The 21,884-nt window shown below is 46.9% G+C and overlaps 1 protein-coding gene across 5 annotated transcripts in view; it reads left to right on the top strand.

Annotated features, from left to right (window-relative positions):
• Window positions 1-21,884, top strand: part of pde4a (phosphodiesterase 4A, cAMP-specific) — a 282,023-nt gene that overhangs the window by 183,286 nt on the left and 76,853 nt on the right. The window contains exon 1 of one of the 5 annotated variants that reach the window (XM_052042269.1): window positions 862-1,939. The exons of the other annotated variants lie outside the window; for them this stretch is intronic. Within the exon in view, the coding sequence (XP_051898229.1) occupies window positions 1,653-1,939 (287 nt within the window). The 5' untranslated portion in view covers window positions 862-1,652. Of the gene's footprint in view, window positions 1-861; window positions 1,940-21,884 lie in introns of those variants that run through there. 5 annotated transcript variants of the gene reach the window in all.

Genomic DNA, 21,884 nt, shown 5'->3' with positions numbered 1-21,884 from the left:
GCCATTCTAGTCACCCACTGCAAGGTGGAGGGGGCCTTGCTGTTGCTGGGGTTCAGCAAATCACGCTAATGTTGACGCTTCAACCCAAACTTCTCATGCTTCACATTTTTAATGCAAAGAGTCAACACCTCACCTGACCGTGAGGTTGGAATCGGACGGTTGGTTTGCCACGGGTTACCTTTATGCTGAAGTTGCCCCTTGGTGTGTTTACCTATCTGTGGGGTTTTGGAGAGGGCTGAGTCTGGTAAACCCACAGGTGGCTGTTTCTATCCAGGCTCCCAGCACTGGGAAACAAGCTGAAGATCAGGGTGTTGGCTTCCTTCCAGAGCTAAACATACCAGATGGGGCAGTAAACAACTCCCAGATTCCGTGTCCTTGACCCGCAGACTCCCTGTATGAGTTATGCTGCCACAAGTTAACAGGAACCTCCTTCTCAGAGCCACATTAACTCTTTCACACCAGAAATAAGAGCCTAACACTTCTCTGCAATAAAACACAGCAGAGTGCTTGTTACTGCTTAAAAATCCCAAATCTATTCATGTCAACATATCGATAGGAGAAATGCTGATGCCCTTGAGGCAGCATTGAATGCAAAGAAAACTTGCTTGAAAGCTTCAAAAAAGGCCAGTCCCCAGAGAGTTAAGTTGCAGTTTTTTTAAAATCAGATTACACAGTAATGTTCTTCAAGTTTGTTTGTTTACCAGAATCCTTCAGGATTTTTTTTGATGCAGCGCATTGAGCAAAGTTAATGGGTTATAGGGGAGTGAGCTGTGACCTGTGGACTATTTAGGGGTGAACTCAGACTGGAGATGAGCAGACCCTGGACTTTAAGAATTAGAGCAGGCATTAAGGGGAAGTATCACTTCCTGGTGGGACTTACATAGAAAGGGTTGTTCACAGTTTGCTGGCAGAGAGCAGTGTGTGTAGGGGAAGTGAGTATTCCTCCTAAGGCAGATTGCAGGAGGGGGGTGAGGAGTGCAGCGAGATGAACACTACTCCCAGGCAATGTGTAGGAGACTTTAGCTGCCCTAACCTCTCCATGTGAGCTGCAGTCGGCAGAGACTGGGCAATGAAAGGACACCTTATCATAGTGTTTGCAAGCCCTGCCACAAACTAGAGGAAAGTGTGCACAGCGTGCCCTCATCTCCTGCAAGAGGCAAGCACCTGGAACCTGAGCAGGAACCTCTCTCACTCACGACGGACAGCATTTTGTGGGAAAGCTGATGAGACTCTGACTCAGAGGAGGCTGTAAGTGAAGGGAGTTGACATCCCAAGGCAAGGGGGCTGATGCTTCAGTATACAGATTGCCCAGGTGGATGTCGTTCAAAGAAAACTCTGTTGCTCAACAGGGTGTGAATATGGAATTATAAGAGTTGGAGCGTAAACCAGGTACCTTTTTGCCTGTCCGACTGCAAACTTAACAGAAGAACTTAGATATATGGGAAACAGAGAGGGGAAATTCTAAAGTTTTCAAAGGAACCTCAGATACTAAAGTCAAATACTTCTGCTTTTGATCATCAAAAATGATCATAAAATGGAAAGAACATAGTGATTAATGCGCCACCGCATTGGCAGTCGCTGAGGTTTAGCAGGGGTCTGTTTCCCACACACTGTGCCACTTGTTTGGAACAGGCCATTGGAATCCTTGCTGAATGGAAGGAACTTTACGACCACAGCTGTCCCTGACAGAGCCCCCTCTCCCCCAGGTCCAGTTCCATAGCCATTTGGGAGTCACAATGGTTCGAACAGAGGTCGAGGGTGATGCATTTTTCCCAAATTCCTCGGATTCACCTGGCTTGGATCTGTTCCGCCCAAGGCTGTATGGAATCGGGCCTCTGTCTCCACGATGCTCCCCACGGAATTCACCTCGGCTCTTCCGCAAATTGCTCCTGAATAAGAACATTCGAGAACACCGTCGTCACTCAGGTGTCCAGTTTTGGTAAGGATTTTGTGCATTGACTTCCAAACATAAGCACTGAACCTGGCTTTAATTGTCCCCTCCATCCCCAGTGGTGTTGGTGGGGTTGAATCCACAGATCTAATCCAGGTTTCACCTCCCCTCCCCAGCTAATGGCCTTTGAGTATACGGGAGCCATTTCAACTATGGGAACCTGTTCCTGCCACCACCCAATATTTGCACTTACTTCAAACGGTTAATAACTAACTTGAGTCTCTCTGTTTCATAAAGGAATGGTTTCACAGTTGAGGAGTTGCCCTACGGCACTGCTCCTCTGCAGTTGAAAGGGGCTGTCACTGTAACAGGACCTGATTCTAACAGACTGTAGATATACTGCACATTGTGGGCCCAAACCGCTTGCTGGCTCCACCCTTTGAAATGACGGTTTTGGAGTAAAACAGTTTTTACACTTCAAGGTTAGTTTTTGCGATTGAGATGTCAAGATGTCAGATATGAAAGTTTCAAGGGAATGAAAGGAATTAATTGATGTCTGCTGCAGGTCCAGTGATCTGAACAGCTAACACAAGATTCAGCATGAGCAGTGCAGAGGGGAGAATTCAAGTGGGTCCCACCTCTTGAGATGGCAGAGGCATGTGGTATAACAGAGAAAAACACAGCTCAATTGCTTCTCAATGGTACTGAGCAGTATTCCAGAGTTTGGGGTAGTGATGGTAATATTCCCAAATCTAGGGCGGGGATGTGCAATATTCCAGAGTTTGGGGCAGAGATGGGCAATATTCCAGGGTCTGGGGCATTGATGAGAGATTTACCAGAGTCTGGGAAAGTGATAGGCAATATTCCAGAGTCTGGGACAGTGAAGAGTGATATTCCAGATTCTGCTGCCGTAACAGTCGATATTCAGGAGGTAGAGTGGTAAAAGGAAATACCCTGGAATCTGGGGCTGTGACCAGTGATATCCCAAAGTCTGGACAATAACAGGTAATATTCTGGAATCTGGGATATGGATAGGTAATATTCCAAAGTCTTGGCAATGACAGTTGATATTCTGGAGTCTGGCATTCGGATGGGTGATTTTATGGATTTTGGGGTGGTGAAAGGTGATATTCCAGAGTCTGGGCAATATTCCATAATCTGGAACAGTGACAGTCAAATTCTTGGAGTCAGGGTGGTGACGGATCACATTCTGGAGACAGGCTGATGGAGAGGAGGTGGGACCAGACTTTTCGCTCAAGGTCAATGGTTGTGAAGCTGGGTCCTTGGCCAGCGGTAAGAACAGAGTCGGTACTGAGGGTAGAGTGGACTGAGGGCGATGCTTTTGATCTTCCCGCTGATTAACTACAGCTCACTGATAAGCAGGGAAGGAGGAGGGAGGTTGTCAGTGGGTGTGAGAGTGGATCTGGGCATCAACAGATACCTGTAAAAGCTGACACCTTAACTACTAAGGGACAGCATGTAGCAGGTGGGTGAGATGGGCATTGAAGGAGCAAGACAATTGGAGCCACAAAGTGATTAACCACAAGGGGAAGAATTCTTAACCTGCTGCCCCAGAGAGTCATACAGCACAGAAACAGGCCCTTCGGCCCACCGTATCCATGCTGACCGTCAAATACCCATCTATACTAACTCCAAGGGATAATGAGGTGGGAGCTTCAGATAACACTAAACAGTAAACCCACAGTGCATTACTGAAAGAGTACCACTCTATCAGAGGGCAGTAATGAGGGAGCATTCCCCTGTCAGAAGCAGTACTGAGTCAGTTCTCCTGTGTCGGAAGCAGTACTGAGGGAAGTGGCAGTGTTAGGTGGGTGGCAGTTAGTGCTGCTGCTGCACAGCTCCAGCAGCCCAGGTTCTATCCTGACCTCTGGTGCTGTGTGTGTGTGTGTGTGTGTGTGTGTGTGTGTGTGTGTGTGTGTGTGTGTGTGTGTGTGTGTGTGTGTGTGTGTGTGTGTGTGTGTGTGTGTGTGCGCGCGCACGCGCGCGCATAGTTGCACGTTCTCCCTGTGACCACATGGGTTTCTTCCAGGTGCTACAGTTCCCTCCCACATCCCAAAGATGTGCTAGTAAGTTAATTAGCTATTGTAAGTTATCCCTAGTGTACATGTATCTCTAATGTAGCGTCGTGAGTGGTGTGAGAACCAGTAGGAAGTTGATGGGAATGTGAGAGAGAATAGGTTACAGGGAAATGTGTGGGGAATGGGATTGATCTTGTTGCTCTGAGACTCAATGGGTATGTGTTCGAAGCAGTACCAAGGGAGCATTGCCCTGTTGGAGGGGCAGGACTGAAGGAGCATTGCCTTGTTATAGGGGCAGTACTGAGGGAGCATTGTTCTGTTGGAGGGGCAGTATTGAGGGAATGCTGCTCTGTCAGAGACATTATTGAGAGTGTGCCACCTTATCAAAGGGGCAGTACTGAGAGTGTGCCACCCTACTGGAGGTAGTACTGAGGAGTACCTCGGGGGTAGGGTGGCACTAAGAGAACATTAAACCATCAGAGGTTTTGTGCTATGGATGATATTTTAAGTTCCAACTCCATCTGCTCTTTCATGTGCAAATGATCCCGGAGCTTTTCCGTTATCCAATATTTATCTCTGTATCCAGACTAGGAGAAAGTGATTAACTGGACATTTGGGTTCTGGCTCCGCACAAAATTCAGCAGCATTTTTTGCAGAGAGAACACCGAATATCTTTCCAGAAGCCTTGAGTGGTTTAAAGTGCCTTAGGATTGAACCACTGCTGCAGCAATCCATGTTTCACCCTTATTTGCAGACTTATTCTATCCTGATCGAATAGGATCTCTAGTCAGTCTAAATCCTGAGCTTCCAACTGTAAGTATACTGAAAACAGACATAAATCACCTTGATAAGTCACAGCATTCAGGACTGTAAAAGGCAGTGATACTAGGACTGAGAGCTTCTCTCACTCTCAGCCAGGATGGACTGAGAATAATTCGTCAGATAGAGGGACTGAGAATTGCTCAATCCCAGGCAGGAGAGAATAAGACTCTCTTCCCAACAGAAGGGATTTAGAGTAACACTCTCAGACAGGAGGGACTGATGTTGATTCCCTCTATCAAACAGGAAGGACTGAGAGTGTCTCTCACTCTGGACAGGAGGGACTGGGAGTGACCCTCTCTCCAGACAGGGGGGACTGGGAGTGGCTCCCACTCCAGACGGGGGGGACTGAGAGTGGATTCCACTCTGTACAGCGGGGACTGATAGTGCCTCCCACTCTGCAAAGGAGGGACTGCAAGTGACTCCAACTCTTGGTCAGGAGGAGGTGGGAGTGACTCCCACTCCAGACAAGAGGGACTGAGAATGACTCGCTGTTGTGCAGTAATTACTGAGATTGACAGTGGCTGCCTTTGCCCCACTCTCCATGGGACTGTGCATGGTGTCCAGTGATGGTGCAGGGAAGCCTGTGATTTCACAGATCAGTTCACAATTCTTGATCCTCAGGTCTGAGCTGAGTGTCTCAGGAACCGAGAATTATTCCACTTACCAGCTGGGTCCTGTAGCCTTTATGTTTATAACATCCCAAATCTCACTGAGACAGTAAGTACCTTCAATCCACCCCTTCCTTGGCCACTCTCACCACCACAGCCCCTCCTCACCCTCATACTCCTTCCTCTCAGGAGTGGATTATCCTTCTCCCTGTCTCTTTGGATGTGGGTGTGTAGGGGGTGGGGGGGAGGGCAGTGTGTGCAGGGTGGGCAATGCCCGGGGAAGGAAGGTGAGCTTTGTTGATCAACGTGGCCCATCTCCTGAGACACTCCCTCAGAGATCTTATGCCCTACAACTGTATCAATCCCACCCTTGCTCACATGGATTTGGTAAATTGGTTTATTATTGTCACATGTACAGAGGTACAGTGAAAAACTTTGCATTGCATGCCATCCATACAGATCACTTCATCACATCAGTACATTGAGATAGTACAAGGGAAAACAATAACAGAATGCAGAATAAAGTGTTACAGTTACAGACAAAGTGCAGTGCAGGTAGGCAATAAGGTGCAAGGCCATAACAAGGTAGATTGTGAGGTCAAGAGTACATCTTATCATACAAGAGGACCATCCAATAGTCTTATAACAGCAGCATAGACGTCCTTGAGCCTGGTGGTATGTGCTTTCAGGCTTTTGCACCTTCTGCCCACTGGGAGCGGGGAGAAAACAGAATGTCTGGGGTGGGTGGGGTCTTTGTTTATGCTGGCTGCTTTACTGAGGCAGTGAGAAGTGTAGATAGAGTCCATGGAGGGGAGGCTGGGTTTCGAGATGTGCTGAGCTGTAGCCACAACTCTCTGCAATTTCTTGCGGTCTGGGGCAGAGCAGTTGCCGTACCAAGCCATGGTACATCCGGGTAGGATGCTTTCTGTGGTGTATCTATGAAAATTCATGAGGGTCAACAGGGACGTGCTGAATTTCTTTAGCCTCCTGAGAAAGTGGAGGCGCTGGTGCACTTTCATGGCCATGACATCTATGTGGTTGGACCAGGACAGGCTATTGGTGATGTTTACTCCTAGGAACTTGAAGCTGTCAACCCTCTCAACCTCAGCATTGTTGATGTAAACAGGAGCATGTGCACCACACCCCTTCCTAAAGTCAATGACCAGCTCTTTTGTTTTGCTGACATTGAGGGAAAGATTATTGTCATGACACCATGCCACTAGGCTCTCTATCTCCTTCTGATTCATCATTATTTGAGAAACAGCCCACTACAGTGGTGTTATCTGCACACTTGTAAATGAAATTGAGCAGTATCTGGCCATACGGTCATGAGTGTATAGGGAGTAAAGCAGAGGGCTGAGGATGCAGTCATATGGGGCTACAGTGTTGAGGATAATCGTGGCGGAGGTGTTGCTGCCTATTCTCACTGATTGTGATCTGTTGGTCAGGAAGTCAAGGATCCAGTTGCAAAGGGAGGTGTTGAGTCCAGGTCTAGGAGTTTGGAGATGAATTTGCTTGGAATTATGGTATTGAAGGCAGACCCTTCAATAAGTACTAAGTAGTCAATAAATAGTAGTCTGATGTAGGTGTCTTTACTATCCAGATGCTCCAGAGATGAGTGTAGGGCCAGGGAGATGGCATCCACCGTGGACCGATTTCAGCAGTAGTCTGAAGCAATAATCCATAGGTGGTAGCGGGGATCTTATCTGTCCCTTGGGACACTAAGACTCCTGGAGGTGTGGACATCTGCTGTCTGACCAACACTGGCAAACTGTGCCCCCACACCATCTCCCCTCCCACTATCTCTTCTGAATATTAATGGTCAATGCGTTCCAGCAAAGAGTTAACCTTCTGCATCCCACCAAGGGTCTCTGTCTCTGATCTGTGAAAGAACTTTTATCACACCACTGGCTCAGAGGAATGTGCTCCAGCCTAGTGGAGACATTAATCTCTCCACATCAGTCGGCATTCAGGAACCAACGGAACTGGAGGTCATTGCCCAGGGCCATCCGTAGGCTGAGCACCAGAGAGAGGGAGAAAGCCTGTTAATGTGGAATTATCCCTGGAACCTCCGTACATCGTGGAATATGGGTGTCCTTAGGAAGACTGAGATGTATTACCTATCTCTGATTGCCCATGACTTCCTAGGCCATTTTAGAGGGTAGTTGTCAACTACATTGGTGGATCTGGAGTCACGTATAGGCCCGATTGGGAAAGGACAGGACATTTCTTCTCTGAAGGAGACTAGTGAGCCAGATGTGTTTGTATGACAATTCAGTGGTTTCATGGTCAGCATTGCTGGTACATTCTTTTTCTTTGGGTTTATTTTATTAACTGAATTAAATTCCCAGGGGCAGTGGGATTGTTTGAACTTTGTCTCTGCATCAATACACTGGAATTTATCTGTTGTACTGCTGTACTAGGGAGGGTGGGGGCAGGGGGATCTTGTGTATTCGGAGAGGGAAAAGGGATGTCAGTTCTGGGTAAAGAGGAGTGAAAGGAAAGCTCCTGCCATGTGTGAAGAGAGCTTCATCAGCTGAATGTGATGGAATTTGCTGTCATTGTGATTCTTGCTCAGATGTCTAGGACAATGGCCCTGTTACCATGGAAACCCTGACATCAGCAAAGCAGCCAGCATTCAGTGCAAAATCACTGTGCTGGTCACAAGTGACTGGGACCCTCACACTCCCCCCACACTCACCCTCACCCTCACCTCACACTCCCCCACACTCCCCCTCACATTCACACCCAATTTCACACTCACCTTACTCCCCTCACACTCAACCTCACATTCACACCCAATGACACTCACTCTCACACTCCCGTCACTCTCACACACCCTTACACCCAACTTCACACTCACACACACCCTCACACTCCCACACTCAGGCTCACACTCAGCCTCACACTCACACCCAACTTCACACTCACCCTCACACTTCACTCACACTCCCCTCACACTCACACTCAACTTCACACTCACCCTCACACTTCACTCACACTCCCCTCACACTCACACTCAACTTCACACTCACCCTCACACTTCACTCACACTCAACTTCACACTCACCCTCACACTTCACTCACACTCCCCTCACACTTCTCCTGAACTTCACACCTACCCCCTCACACTCCCTTCACACTGACACTCAGTCAATTCACATTCCCCTCAGACTCGCCATTACACTCACACTCCCCTCACACTCATCCTTTACTCACACACACACCCTCAGAAACCTCCCACTCACCCAACCTCACACTCTGACCTTCATGCAGACACTCACACTAACTTTCAAACAGACCCTCACACTCACCCTCATATTCACTGTCACTCTTACACTCACCCTGACACTCTACTCACAATGACTGTCACACTGATCCACACAAACAACCACACACAGATGTTCATGCTCACACTGCCCTTGACATATCCCTCACTGATCCCCACAGACCCTCACATTTGCTCTCAATCTCACACTCACAGACCTTCGAGCTAACCGTCACACTGACCCTCACACACCCCAACTCACTTTCACACCTACACTCATACAACCTAACATAAACCCTCACATTCACCCTCGTACTGACCCTTACACCTCCCCACTCACCCTCACACAGACTGTCGCTCTTGACAACACAGACTCACACACTCTCACACCAACCCTTACACTGACTTCTATTGACCCTTGCACAGACTTTCACATATGCCCCCTCCATCCCACACAAGGACATTTACATGGAACCTCACACTGACCCTCATACAGAGCATCACAGCCTCCCTACTTCATCCTTCACACAGATCATCACTCTGACCCTCCAAACCTCAGACTGACTGCCTCCTCCTGACCCATGGAAATATATTTAGCCCAATGATTTTAAAGGTCATAAACCTTGAAGCTAGGCTGTGAAACTTTGGTATTTACATGTCTGTATGTCCAGGACAAATGCTTTCCATGTTAGACAGCCTGTGGCATTTACTCCCTGCCTATGCATGCACTGATAGCTACCAACAGCAGAGGGCAGTACAAGATAGGCTCTGGAACCAGGCTCCTCAGATGCTCTGTGAGAAATTCCTACCTCTCCACAGAGTTGTTTGAAAACACATTAAATATATGTTCAGTTGATGTTCCATAAAAGCAGCTGAAAATGGATTTATCGCAAGAATTAAATTGTAATTCACGTTCTAAGTCCAGCTGCAGTTAACACGGCTCTGCATTTCTGCTAATGGCTTTTGAAGGTGTTAGAGAACAATTTAGGAGTTCAATGGGAGCACTGTGGCTTATAAAAATAATAGCTTTTAACAGCAGCGGTTAATATCAATGACCTCAAACATCTGGTATCATCTTGCCCAGAAATCCTTGAACCAGCAGAAGCCCCTTTAGGTAGTATTCCACCCCTCTCCTCTACTCGGGGGAGGGTGGCTGCACATGGAGAACATGAGTTCAATCAGCCACAATCTGTGCGTAGGGGCAGAGTGGGTGAGGGTGAGTGTGGCAGGGGTGGGTGAGAGAAGAGGCAGGAGGATGGGGGGAGAGGGAGAAGGGAAGAGTAGCGCCGGGGGAAAGGGGAGAAGGTCAGGTGTGGAAGTGGAGGGGCAGTTGGTCAGGAGTAGAGAGGGGGATAGGAGGAGGAGATGGGGAGGCGAAGCGTGAAAGGTAGAGAGGGTGAGGTGGGAGGAGGATGTGCCGAGGGGTCAGGAGGGGTAAGGTGAGTGGTAGAGGGAGGGAGATGGGGGCACCAAATGGGTGAGGTGTAGAGAGGGGAAGGTGTGCTTGGAGGGAGGAGAGATGGAGGAGGGACTGAGGGGTAGAGAGGGGCTTGGAGTGTGGAAGAGGGGTCTGGGAAGGGGAGAGGGAGTTTGGCGAGGGTAAGAGATGGAGAGGGATAGAGATAAGGGTCAGGGGACGGATGGGTAGGTGGGGGATTGGTAAACCTGAGGAGGAGTGAGGGCAGGAGAGAGAATGGAAGATGGGATGAGTGGGGGAGGTTGTGAGGGGTAGCGATAGGGATGAGGGAAAGTGGGTGGTAGATGGAAAGATGGGGGTGGGGAGGGAAGAAGTGGGGAGGGGAAGAGTTGGGGAGAGAGATGGAAGGTTGAGGGAGGCAGGGACTTGGCAGAAGAGAGGGGAGCAGAATGGAAGTGGGGGAAGGACTAAGGATAAGGAATGAGCCAGGGTGAGAGGAGGAGGGGGTGAGGGGAGCGGTCAGAAGGGAGAAAGAGGGGGCTGGGTGGGGAGAGTGGGGGCGTACAAAGGAGACAGAGAAGGGGAGAGGGAGAGGTGGACATTGAGAATAGGTTTGTGGGGAGGGGAGAGAGGCGATGAAGGGTAGGAAGAGTTGGAATTGGAAGAGGAGAGGGGATGGAGAGAGTTGGAGGGACAGGAGGGTGAGGGAGGCAGTGAGCAAGGGGAAGGGGAGGTGGTGTGAACGGGAGGGGTGCGAGGAGAGGGGAAGGGAGAAAGACAAGTGGGAGAGGAGAGGCAAGTATGAAATAGGCTTAATGGGATCAGCAGGGAGGAGAGTTGGACGGAAGGAAGCGGAGGGAAGATTAAAGGTTAGTGGTGAGGAGGGGGTGAGTGAGGAGGAGAGGGAGGAAGGAGAGTGGGCATTGCGAGGGCAGTTGCTGCTGACTATCTCTGATCCCATCACCAGCCAAGACTCAGACTCACAGCTGACGGTCAGGGAGCAATTGTAACAGGAGTCCCTCCCTCCCACCTCCCCCACCCATCTCCCATTGCCCCCCCCCCAACTACTGCACTCACATCCCCCATCTACTTTCCACCTCCTGCACCCACCTCTCCAATCCACCTCCCCCTCCTCCATTCATCCCCCCCACCCCCCACCCTTCCCTACTCAGTCCACCTCCCTCCTCCTGCAACCTCCTCACCCTATTCCCCCCCCCCCCCCATCCCACCATCCTCCCTTCCCCATCTCCCCTCTTGACAGCCCTCATTCCCAGCCCCCAGCACAGGTTCCGGGAACGGCTGGAGGAACTGCAGGACCCAGACTACCAGCTCAGGGGAAGCTGTGAGTGTACGAGGGCTGGCCGTGCCCCGGAGAATGTGACGTCTTTCCTCACTGTATCCTCTGTCTTATCTGTGCATTCACGTCAAGTCAGTTCCCCTCCCGGTTGACCTCACCACATCCTGTGAACCCTGTGCACGACATCTCACTCAACCTGCTGCTGTGAATCCAGCCTCTCTCTCTGAGAGATCACCACGGCTGACTCCCTCCGCCCTCCTGTCTGGCAGTCTATAGGCAGACTATAGTCTGGCAGATTTCTATCGGTCCTGTCTGGCAATCTATAGGCAGACTTGCACCCTATACAACCTCAGGTTGTCCTAATGCATCTTACCATCAGCAACAGTACAATGTGGAGAAGCAGCAAACAGCCAGCTCTCACATAGCAAGATCCCACAAACAGCAATGGATGATGGTAGATACTCTGTAATAGCAACGTCAGTAAGCGGTTGGCCCCATGACACCCCGGAGAGAGTTCTGCCCTTCCTCAAAGTAATGTCTATGGGACCATTGTGTTAGGAACAGGTGGGGCCTCCATCCCTTTGTCACTTCCAGTAGTGGATTCCCCGGCAGCATGATTTGCTGTGGATTTGCCTCCTGTGAGTCTGCTGATCTGGGACTTCCTCGTGCCAAGAGAATTACAAACTTACACCCTCACACTGAGAGGAGGTTGATAGGTCCATCTTCCAGACCTATAGAAATCTGTGCCAGGATACAATTGACCTTAAGGAGGTGTATAAAATCATGAGGGGCACAGACAGGGTGAATGCACATGGTCTTTTTCCTGGGGAAAGGGAATCAAAAACTAAAGGGCATAGGTTTAAGGTGAGATGGGAAAGATTTAAAAGGGACCTGAGAGGCAACTTCTTCACGCAGAGGGTGATGCTTATATGGAACGAGCTGCCAGAGGAAATGGTTGACGCAGGTACAATAACAACGTTTAAGAGACATTTGGACAGGTACATGGATAGGAAAGGTTTAGGGGGATATAGGTCAAACACGGGCAAATGGGACTAGCTTACATGGTGATCTTGGCTGGCATGGTCAAGTTGGGCCAAAGGGCTTATTTCTATGCTATATGATGTGGTACACTTACTTAAGCCCAATATCCACAATCACAGCTTAATTTATCCTCTGAAATTCAACACGTTAAATTAAAAATCCCTGCCAGTTCCTATGTATTGAAAACCCCCCTTAAAAGAACACAAAAAAAAGGTACAAGAGTGGGCTTCTCAGTAGTGGGGCTGCTTCATCTTTCAGTGAAATGCTGGCTGCCGCTGTGCCACAATAAGTGCTGGCCTTGCCACTGATGCCCATGTCTCAAAAAATGAATAAACAAAAAGACAGACATTCCTGCCCAGTTCCCATGTCCCTGGATTCCAAAAGTCTGTCCATCTTGGCCTTGGATGTACAGCACTCAGTACTAATCCCTGTATTAAATATCAGATAAATATTTCCATCCTGAATGCTTAAAACAGCCACTCATTTAACCTACAATTTCTGATTTCATAAGTAAATGATACTCCCAATCTATAACTTTCCCTTTTCCGCAGGAGTTACGGCTACGCAAGTTAAATAAACAGTCCTGTCACTGGAGAAGGTTAACTCTTTTGTAACTTCATTGCTAAGTATTCCACAATCCTGTGGTATAATCCAACCACAAGATGCATTCAGATTATTCCCCTGTTGCTTTTCCCCTGGTCAAATATGGCAAGAAAGCAGGGTGATCTTATTGAAACAAGTAATATCCTATGACAGAGTAGATGTGAAGACGTTTCCACTAGTGGAGAGAATCTTGGACAGGGGGATATAGTTACCAGATTAGGGAATCTCTGAAATTTACTCTAGAGGGGTTGGAAGTGGATCACTAGAGCTACTTAAAGAGGAAGTAGATCAATTTTTGGAAGACTGGGGACTTGAGAGTTATGGGGAACTGGCACAGAAGAAAAGACGAGGCCTGGGGCAGATCAGCCGTGATCATATTGAATGCAGGAGGCAGGCTTGAGGGCCAAGTGGCCTACTGCCGCTCCTATTTTCTGACAGTGTGACTATCAGAATTATTTCTAACCACTGAGGCCTTGCATTAGTCAGAAATACAAAATCATTTGTTTATGTAATAGTCTGAGTTCCAGAGTTAGAGATGCTGAGAATATCTTTCCCCTCACTGAGAGAATTTAGGACCAAGAGCCATGGTTTTAGAGTCACTCATTTAACGATGAGGAGAAATTTCTTCTCTCAAGGGGTCTGGAAAAGGTGCAGAGAAGAGTCAAGGGAATGTGACCGGGACTGGAGGGCTTGAGTTATAAGGAGAGGCTGGGACTTTTTTCCCTGGAGCATAGGGGGCTGAAGGGTGACTTTACAGAGGTTTATAAAATCATGAGAAGCTTAGATAAGGTGGATAGACAAAGTCTTTCCAACAGGGTAGGGGAGCCTAAAACTACAGGGCATAGATTTAAGGTGAGAGGGGAAAGATTTAGAAGGGAACTGAGGTGCAACTTTTTCACACAGAGGCTGGTGGGAATATGGAACAAGCTGCCAGAGGAAGAGATAGAGGCAGATATAATTACAATGTTTAAAAGACATTTGGACAGGTAGAGAAGGTTTAGAGGGATATGGGCAAAATCAGGCAAATGAGACTAGCTCAGGTAGACATCTTGGTCGGCATGGACGAGTTGGGCCGAAGGGTCTGTTACCATGCTGTATAGCTCTATGATTCTAATAGTCTATCCCAATAAGAGTGGTGGTCAAGTCATCGAATATATTCAAGGCAGAAATAAATATTTTGGAACATGAGGGGAGCCAAGGTTTATGGGAAACTAACAGGAAAGTGACGGTAAGATCAGCTCAGCCAGAGTCTGACCGAATAGTGGAGCAGGCTGAGAAACCGTAAGATAACCCCTGCACCTGGCCTTATGTTCTTACACAATTACAACTAACAGAATGTCACTGTAGCTGCAATTGAAGTAAGGCCTTCCCAATTTAATGGGTTAATTAGCCTCAATAATTCCAAATTAAACTCAGTCCTATATATTTTATTGACAAAACAGCATACAAAAAAAATAAAATAACCTTCTTACAAAGGGAAAAGTCAATAAAAGTGAACACTCTTTTTTGTTTTGTAGCCTTCCAAATGAGTGTAGAAAGCTGAAGGAAAGATTTGGGTTTACAGTGAAATCAAAGCTTCAACATTCCTATATGAAAAGATATTTCTGTGGCAGCATGGGGGTTCCAGAATATTCAAACCTTCAAAGCCATGTGTTGAAGGTAAAAGAACTCACGCAGGAAAGGAATAAATTCATTGCTTCCCTCACTCCTTCACCCAACTTATAATTTCTAATGAAAATCAAAAAAAAACTGCAGATACTGGAAATCTAAAATAAAACCAGAAGATGCTGGAAACACTCACCAGGTCACACAGAATCTGTGGTTTTCAACCTGAAGTGTTAACTCAGTTTCCCTTTCCACAGATGCTGAGTGTTAGTAGAATTTTCTGTTACAATTTCTGATCACATTGAAATTTTAGTCATTGGAAAAGTAAACAGTCATAATTACTGCAGCAAAATAGTTCCAAACAAGACCCTGTATACGAATTCAAACTATATAGGGCAAAAGCAATTAAAATACTTAGAAAATTTCAGTTGATTTAAAATATATTCTACAATCACAATTTCTCCTAAAACAAATGTTGTGTTATTTTACACAAGTAATCTTTAGTTAACACAAGTCTACACCAGCATTTTATACTTAAAACATGACAAAGGTTACCTGAATTTTGGGTGTACAATCTTAAATTGAAATGAACAAGCTCAACAATCACATTCACACTTCAAAGCATCATAGAAGTATCAATCCCTGCAATGATCTATAAGGCCAAAGAGTCCAGTGTTATGTGATATTCCCAGTTTGTGAGCCCAAGGAACATACAGATGGTTTAAATCAGCTCAGGGACCAATAACATGACTCAAGCTTCTCAGAAATAATACACACATTAAAAAAACACCCAAACTTATGGTTGTTAAAAAGACATTAATTAAAAAACTTCAAACTATCAAGACTGTGGGCAAGACTACAAAGGGTTAACATTGGAGGATGCAAGCCTAACACACACGTTTGTTCTGAGACTGATGCCTCTCGTTACAGGTCAGAGGATTTGCCCTCATTTACTAACTCCCTGAGGGAATGAAACCAAAATCCAGCGGCCTTTTTTCAGAATAAATATAGAATCATTTCAGTCTGCTGTTTTTCTCAGAAATCGTAACTTTAGTTGTCAATTGTTCTAAGAAATTTAAGGAATTTTTAAAGGAATTGTTTTGCAACATTGATTGACAGCCCCAGGCTGTCAGGCTCCTGAATACCCTGGAGGCAGTCTCAGACAAATGCCGTGTCAAAAGCCCTGGTTTGCACAACGGCGCATAAGAACTTTGGCTGCTGCTGAACATGGTTATACACTTATTGCAATACACTGAGTTCTGTATTTTCTTTGTCCAACTCGGTTTTGCACTAACCTTGCACTAATTTTGTATCCTGTATATATTATTTTTTGCACTATTTGTGCTTGCACAATTTTTCTGTCTGCGTTTATTGTATGTCCTCTGTTCTATGTATGTCCTCCGTTGTGTGAGTCTGGGGGAAATGACATTTCGTTCCTCCATGTGTTTTTACAGCATATGTGTGAATGACAATAAAGTATAACTTGAACTTCTGTCAAGTTCGTAATGGTATCCAAAAACATAGCAGTGCCCTTGAGCTACCCCTCCAACAGTGTGGCGCTCCCTCACTATTGCCCCTCCGACAGTGCAGCACTCCCTCAGTACTAACCCTCCAACAGTGTGCACTCCCCGAGTATTACTCCTCCCACAAAGCAATGCTCCATCAGTATTGCCCCTCCAACAGTGTGGCACTCTGAAAGCACTGCCCCTCCAACAGCGCAGATCTCCCTCAATACTGCCCCTCCAGCAGCATAGCGCTCCTTCAGTACTGGATTTTGAACCGTATGGTTCTCCCTCAGTACTGTCCCTCTGACAATGCCACTCTGTCCAGCGCTTCCTCTCTGACGGGGCTGCACCCCCTCTGACAGTATGACACTCCCTCAGCACTGCCCTGTGCGACAGGGTAGCTTTGCGCAGTGCTTTCTGTTCTACATTATTTGCTACTTTAATCTATAAACAGTTCTGTTTTATCTGCTCAGTTTTCAGCTTCTTAGGTCTTCAATCACTTGCTCAGATCTAAATGTCCGTGAAGGCTCATGTCTCCGGGATTTACCTCACACCTTGCGCAGTGAGTGATGGTACTCACTGCTATCCTGAACTTCAGTGTGTCACTGCTGTAACGTCTCTCTGCCAGGACTCTCCTGCTGGCACCCTTGTTACTTCATTACGCATCACTGCACCTCCATCTGTCTCTGAGGAACATTGAAGCACTCCTGTACCCGACCTCTTTGTGGCAACGATCCTTATAGGGCCTGGTCCAATAGGGCAACTGCGATCACACTCATGAGCTCATTCTGTGCTCACAGGTTGAAGCAAGGAGTAGGCAGCCTGTGTGTAGACACAGCTAATGTCCACCTTATAACCTGATCCCAGAATGGTTACAACACAGGGGAGACCATTTGGCCTATTGAGTCCCTGCCTACTCTTATGTAAGAATAATCCAGCTAGTCCCACTCTCCTGCCCTTTCCCTATAACCCTGCAAGTTTTGTCTATCTTTTCATTTACATATCCATTTCCCTTTTTAATGCCATGGTTGAATCCGCCTCCAATACTCTCCCTGGCACTGCATTCCAGATTTTAATCATTCGTTGCATAAAGAAATTTTTCCTCGTATCAATCTTGGCTCTTTTGCCAGTTATCTTCCTCTGGTTTCTGACCTTCCCACCAAAGTGAAGTGTCTCTCTGTTTTCTATGTCAGTACCCTTCATGATTTTGAATACCTTTAATGCCATGCTGTTCACAGACACAGCATAGTGACCTGGATTGCAGCCTTGATTCACTTGTCCCAACTCCCACCCTATTTGATCCTAATCCCTTGCCTTTAGTTTCCTTCCTATAGCTTCTTGAGGAGACCCACTTGTTACTGTCTGGACTCCAGCTGCCCACCCTGGTGACCTTCCACACTAGCTGATGCTATAAGAGAGCCCAGCTGCCTGATCTCAGCCCAAAGGGACTAACTATATGTGTTGGGCTTAGGTGGCTGGTTATATATTCTGATAAAACATCTGGGTCTGGTTCAGACCATGCCACACTGGCCCAGCTCAGTACTTTATCCAGGTCAGGAGGTCAGGATGATTTGCTTAGTTTTAATGCATGTGCCCCCAATATTAATTGATGTCTAGTGTGTCATCCTTAATCAGATTGATAACACATTGGAGATTGTACTGATGGTGATGGTTGGATCTGGGATGGAAAAATTGTCAGTACCTGGGCTCAGACTGGATTCAGGTTGGACATGGCCAGGCACATTCAGATTGCGTTTTAATTTTATTCCTAAACTTACTTCTATTGCAAATGTTTCCCTTTCCATGTCAGTGTCCTCTTGTTTTCTGAATCAATCCCACTCTCAGAGACCCACCCTCAACCTCACAAGTACCTCTACACCTCCAACCTCCTCCACAAGAGCCTTGAATATGCTGTCATCTCCCAAATCTTTTCTGCAGCATCAAATGATCCCACCTTCTCCTCCCTGATGATGTGCAGCTGGCGTCACAGTTAACTGCATTATCTCCAAATCTCTGTGCTGTTGTTCACTTGAGTGGGGCCACTCACTCTCACTCGTTCGCACTAGCTCTCCTTCCGGCAGCACTTCAAAATTCTCATCCTTGTTTTCAAATCTCTCCGTGGCGTCACCTCTTTCAGCTCTGCAGCCCCCGCCCCCCAGATCTCTGTGCTTTTCCAGTTTGAACCTTATGTTTATCCTCAATCACTCCGCCACTGGCAGCCATGCCTTCAGATGCCTGGGCCCTGAGCTCTGGAATTCCCTCCTTAAGCACCACCATGAAGAGCCTTTCACTCCTAGTGGCATTTAGGGTAGTAAAGCTGCTGCCTCACAGTTCCAGCAACCCGGGTTCAATCCTGACCTCTGGTGTTGTCTGTGTAAAATTTGCATGTTCTCTCTATGACCAAGAGGCCTTCCTTCGGGTGCTCCACTTCCTCCCTCATCCCAAAGACATGTGGCTTAGTAGGTTAGTTGGCCACTGTTGTGTAGGCGAGTGATAGAATCCTGCGGAAGCTGACAGGAACATGGGGAGACTAAAGTCAGATTAATATAGATGGGTGCTTGATAGTCAGCATGAGCTCATTGGGCCAAAGGGCCTGTTTCTGTGCTGTATGACTCAATGTTTCTCACTTTCTCCTTTGTTTCGCCATCCAGTTTTGCCCCATTCTGTTTCTCTGAGGCTTGTTGCCATGTGTTTTTACTAAGAGGACCTACAGGAATGGGAGTAGTTGGTATGATGGTTTGGGTGTTCACTGTGGTGTGGGCGAGACTGTGCTTGGAGGCTCCTTTAAAAAACATGATGACAGGTGGTGACACAAGGGTGTTCCCAAAGTCTAGGGTCTATTTGACCTACCCATAAACCAAGAAGACATCGAAGTGATCGACTAGCCAGTCACTCCTGGTTCAGTCTAGTCCAATCTGCAATTGGCCAAACCAGCCCAAGATAGCGATGGATCCTGGGCAACTGCCTGAAATTCTTAGTATTGTCCATGTGCACATTCCCAGTGTGAAACTAATGAAGGGTCACCCAAACTTGATGATGCCTGATGCCCTTCCAGTTCTGAGAGTGCTCATCCCTGCTGGCTGCCTCAGTCAGATCCCAACTTGTCAAAAGGGATGTGAGACTTTGAATCCTTTGTCCCAGAGGACAGTGAATGCTTACTGAACTTGTTCCAGGCTCTCTAGACACTTGAAAAATGCAGCTTCCACTTACTGATTTAATTCTTCAGAGCAATTCACCAGAAATCAGCCAAACAGTAAATGGCACAGAAGGGAAGTTGAGGGCTGGGGCAGATCAGCATCATCATATCGAATGGCAGGGCAGGTTTGAGGGGCTAAGTGTCCTACTCCTGCTCCTATTTCCCTGTGTTCTTAAATCAGTGCGAGAGATTGAGGAATTCTGAGTGCAAATTCTGACCAGTGCAAATCAATCAAATTCAGCACAGATTTTAATATAATGTAATGCCTGGAGCAGATCTCTCCCTAAGATTGAATTAATCTTCACAGTGTGTTTCAGGGAGCTTGTCTTAAACTAGAACAGTTGGGACCAAGGGAGCTAACAGGTCTGATTTAAATATTTTTCACTAATTTACCAACAAAATGACCAACGGACCGACTGGAATTTGCCAACAGTTTACATGATATAGGCAGAAATCTTTCCCACCTCTTCTTTTAAAATACTGCTTTAAACCCATTTTCAACTGCTCAATCACACCTGAACACATCCAGGAAAATTCTCATAGCAGAATCACACTTATTTAAAACAAAACTCACTTTCTACAACGCTGCCCTATTGCACCACAGATTCTATTATCTGCCAGCATGTACAAAAAGGAATTGAGCGGAAATTTGAGGAAATAAAATCCTGATGCAGGATCTTGATCCGAAACGTCGACGATCCCTCTGCCACCACAGGCGCTGCTCGGCCCGCTGAGTTCCTCCAGCAGTTTGTTTCTTTTTGCTTGAGGAAACAAACTTCTTAAAGCAAGAGATGTTTTAACTCCAGTTCGGTATGCAGTGAGATGGGATATGGGGCATTGACTGCTACGAGTCTAACTGTAGTTAGTGTTGCTCTAACTTCTGGCATCGGGCCAGGCTCTTAGCTGGAAATGAATGGTTCTGTCGTCACAGCTAAACAGAAGGGGTTGGGACATACTGGCGTCACTAATTCAACACACTCCCTCCCAAGACTGCTGCTAATACACGGAGCCAGGGCTCGGAGTACTGTAGTTGACTGGGTCCCTGCGAAAACCTGGCAGGATTACCGCAGAATGGATTCAGGCTCTGCGCAGGTTCCCACTGGATGACATTTCACCATTCTGAGCTCCACGCCAAATTCCCAATGTTTCCTCCTCTGGTGAGGGTTGACCTCTGTCAGGACAGACCACACGGTGTGCCACTTCTGCAGGTTTGCCCTGCACAAATTACTTGATGGACCATGTTGCCACATTCACTCTTTTACCCCGTCACCTAGCCAGTCTATTTCTAGGAGATGAATGTAATGAAGTTATATGGAGATTCTGCATGGAGATAGACTCTTTGGCCCACCAAGTCCATGCTGACCATCAATCACCCATTTACACTCATCCTACATTCTCATCCACTGCCCCCAGATTCAACCCCTCACCTACACACCCGGAGCAATTTACAGTGGTCAATTAACCTACCAGCCCGCATGCCTTTGAGATGATGGAGGAAACCCATTTGGTCACTGAGAGAACACACAAACTCCACACAGACAGCACCTGAGGTCAAGATCGAACCTGGGTCTATGGCGCTATGAGGCAGCAGCTCCACAAGTTGCACCACTCTTAAGAGATTGTCAGCCTCTGTCCTGCTACCATCCTGAAGGCACTGCCTCCTGCTGGGGTGTGGATGCACAGGCATTAGTCACCATCCACGTGGCCGTACTTCATCTAATCTCCAGGGTAAGTGGAGGCAGAAAAATCAACCACATTTTGCATCCCAGCCAAGTCCAATACCCTCCTGACTAACGACCAATTTTAAGTGAAGGGAGGCGATGATGATCATTAGATAGAGATGATGGTGGGGCAGGAACATTGTAGAGAAGGAAGAGGTGGGGAAGGGGAGGAGGAGCAAAACCTGATTAGAGATGAATAAACAGGGGGAGAGAGTACAGAGACCACTGGACCAAAACATCTCCATCCATAAATTTATCCTTATATTACATTCCCTTTCACCTTAAACATGTCTTTATGATTTACATCAACCAGTGCCCGTCTGCATGATTTCCACTTTTTGACCACTCTATGGTTAAAGAAGTAATAGATTTAACATTAGGATTTGGGTAAGGAATAAAACCGGGTTTAGCTAGAAGCTGGGTTTGGAATAGGGCTCTGGTCAGGGAAAGGAACATAGGGATGGGGTTGAGATTAGGGTTAGCGTTCCCATCAGGGATGAAAGACGTTGGTTAATGAAAGATGGACCTTGAGATTGTAAAGAGTTTACCTAATGAATAGCTCACAGAATATTTCAAGGTATTGGGCAGAATGTGGGCAGCACAGATATATTTGGTGAATGTGGAGTTTAGATTCCCAGTCATGGCTGTCCCATCAGTCTTGAATGATCGGGATTTATTGTATGAGATATTATCATTGACCTAACATATTGTCCATCCAAGAGCAATTCACAACAATTCACACATTAATACAACATAGAAGGAATCCATTTAGCCCATTGAGTCTGTGCTGGTTCTCAGAGCAATCCCATCAATCCTATTGTCCATTAATTTACCTGTAAACTATCCTCTCTCACACACCCATTAACACCTC

This window comes from Pristis pectinata, chromosome 31, assembly GCF_009764475.1.
Source record: "Pristis pectinata isolate sPriPec2 chromosome 31, sPriPec2.1.pri, whole genome shotgun sequence".
Classification (NCBI taxonomy): domain Eukaryota; kingdom Metazoa; phylum Chordata; class Chondrichthyes; order Rhinopristiformes; family Pristidae; genus Pristis; species Pristis pectinata.
The sequence above is the reverse complement of the archived record's forward strand: the minus strand, read 5'-3'. Positions and strand labels throughout refer to the sequence as shown.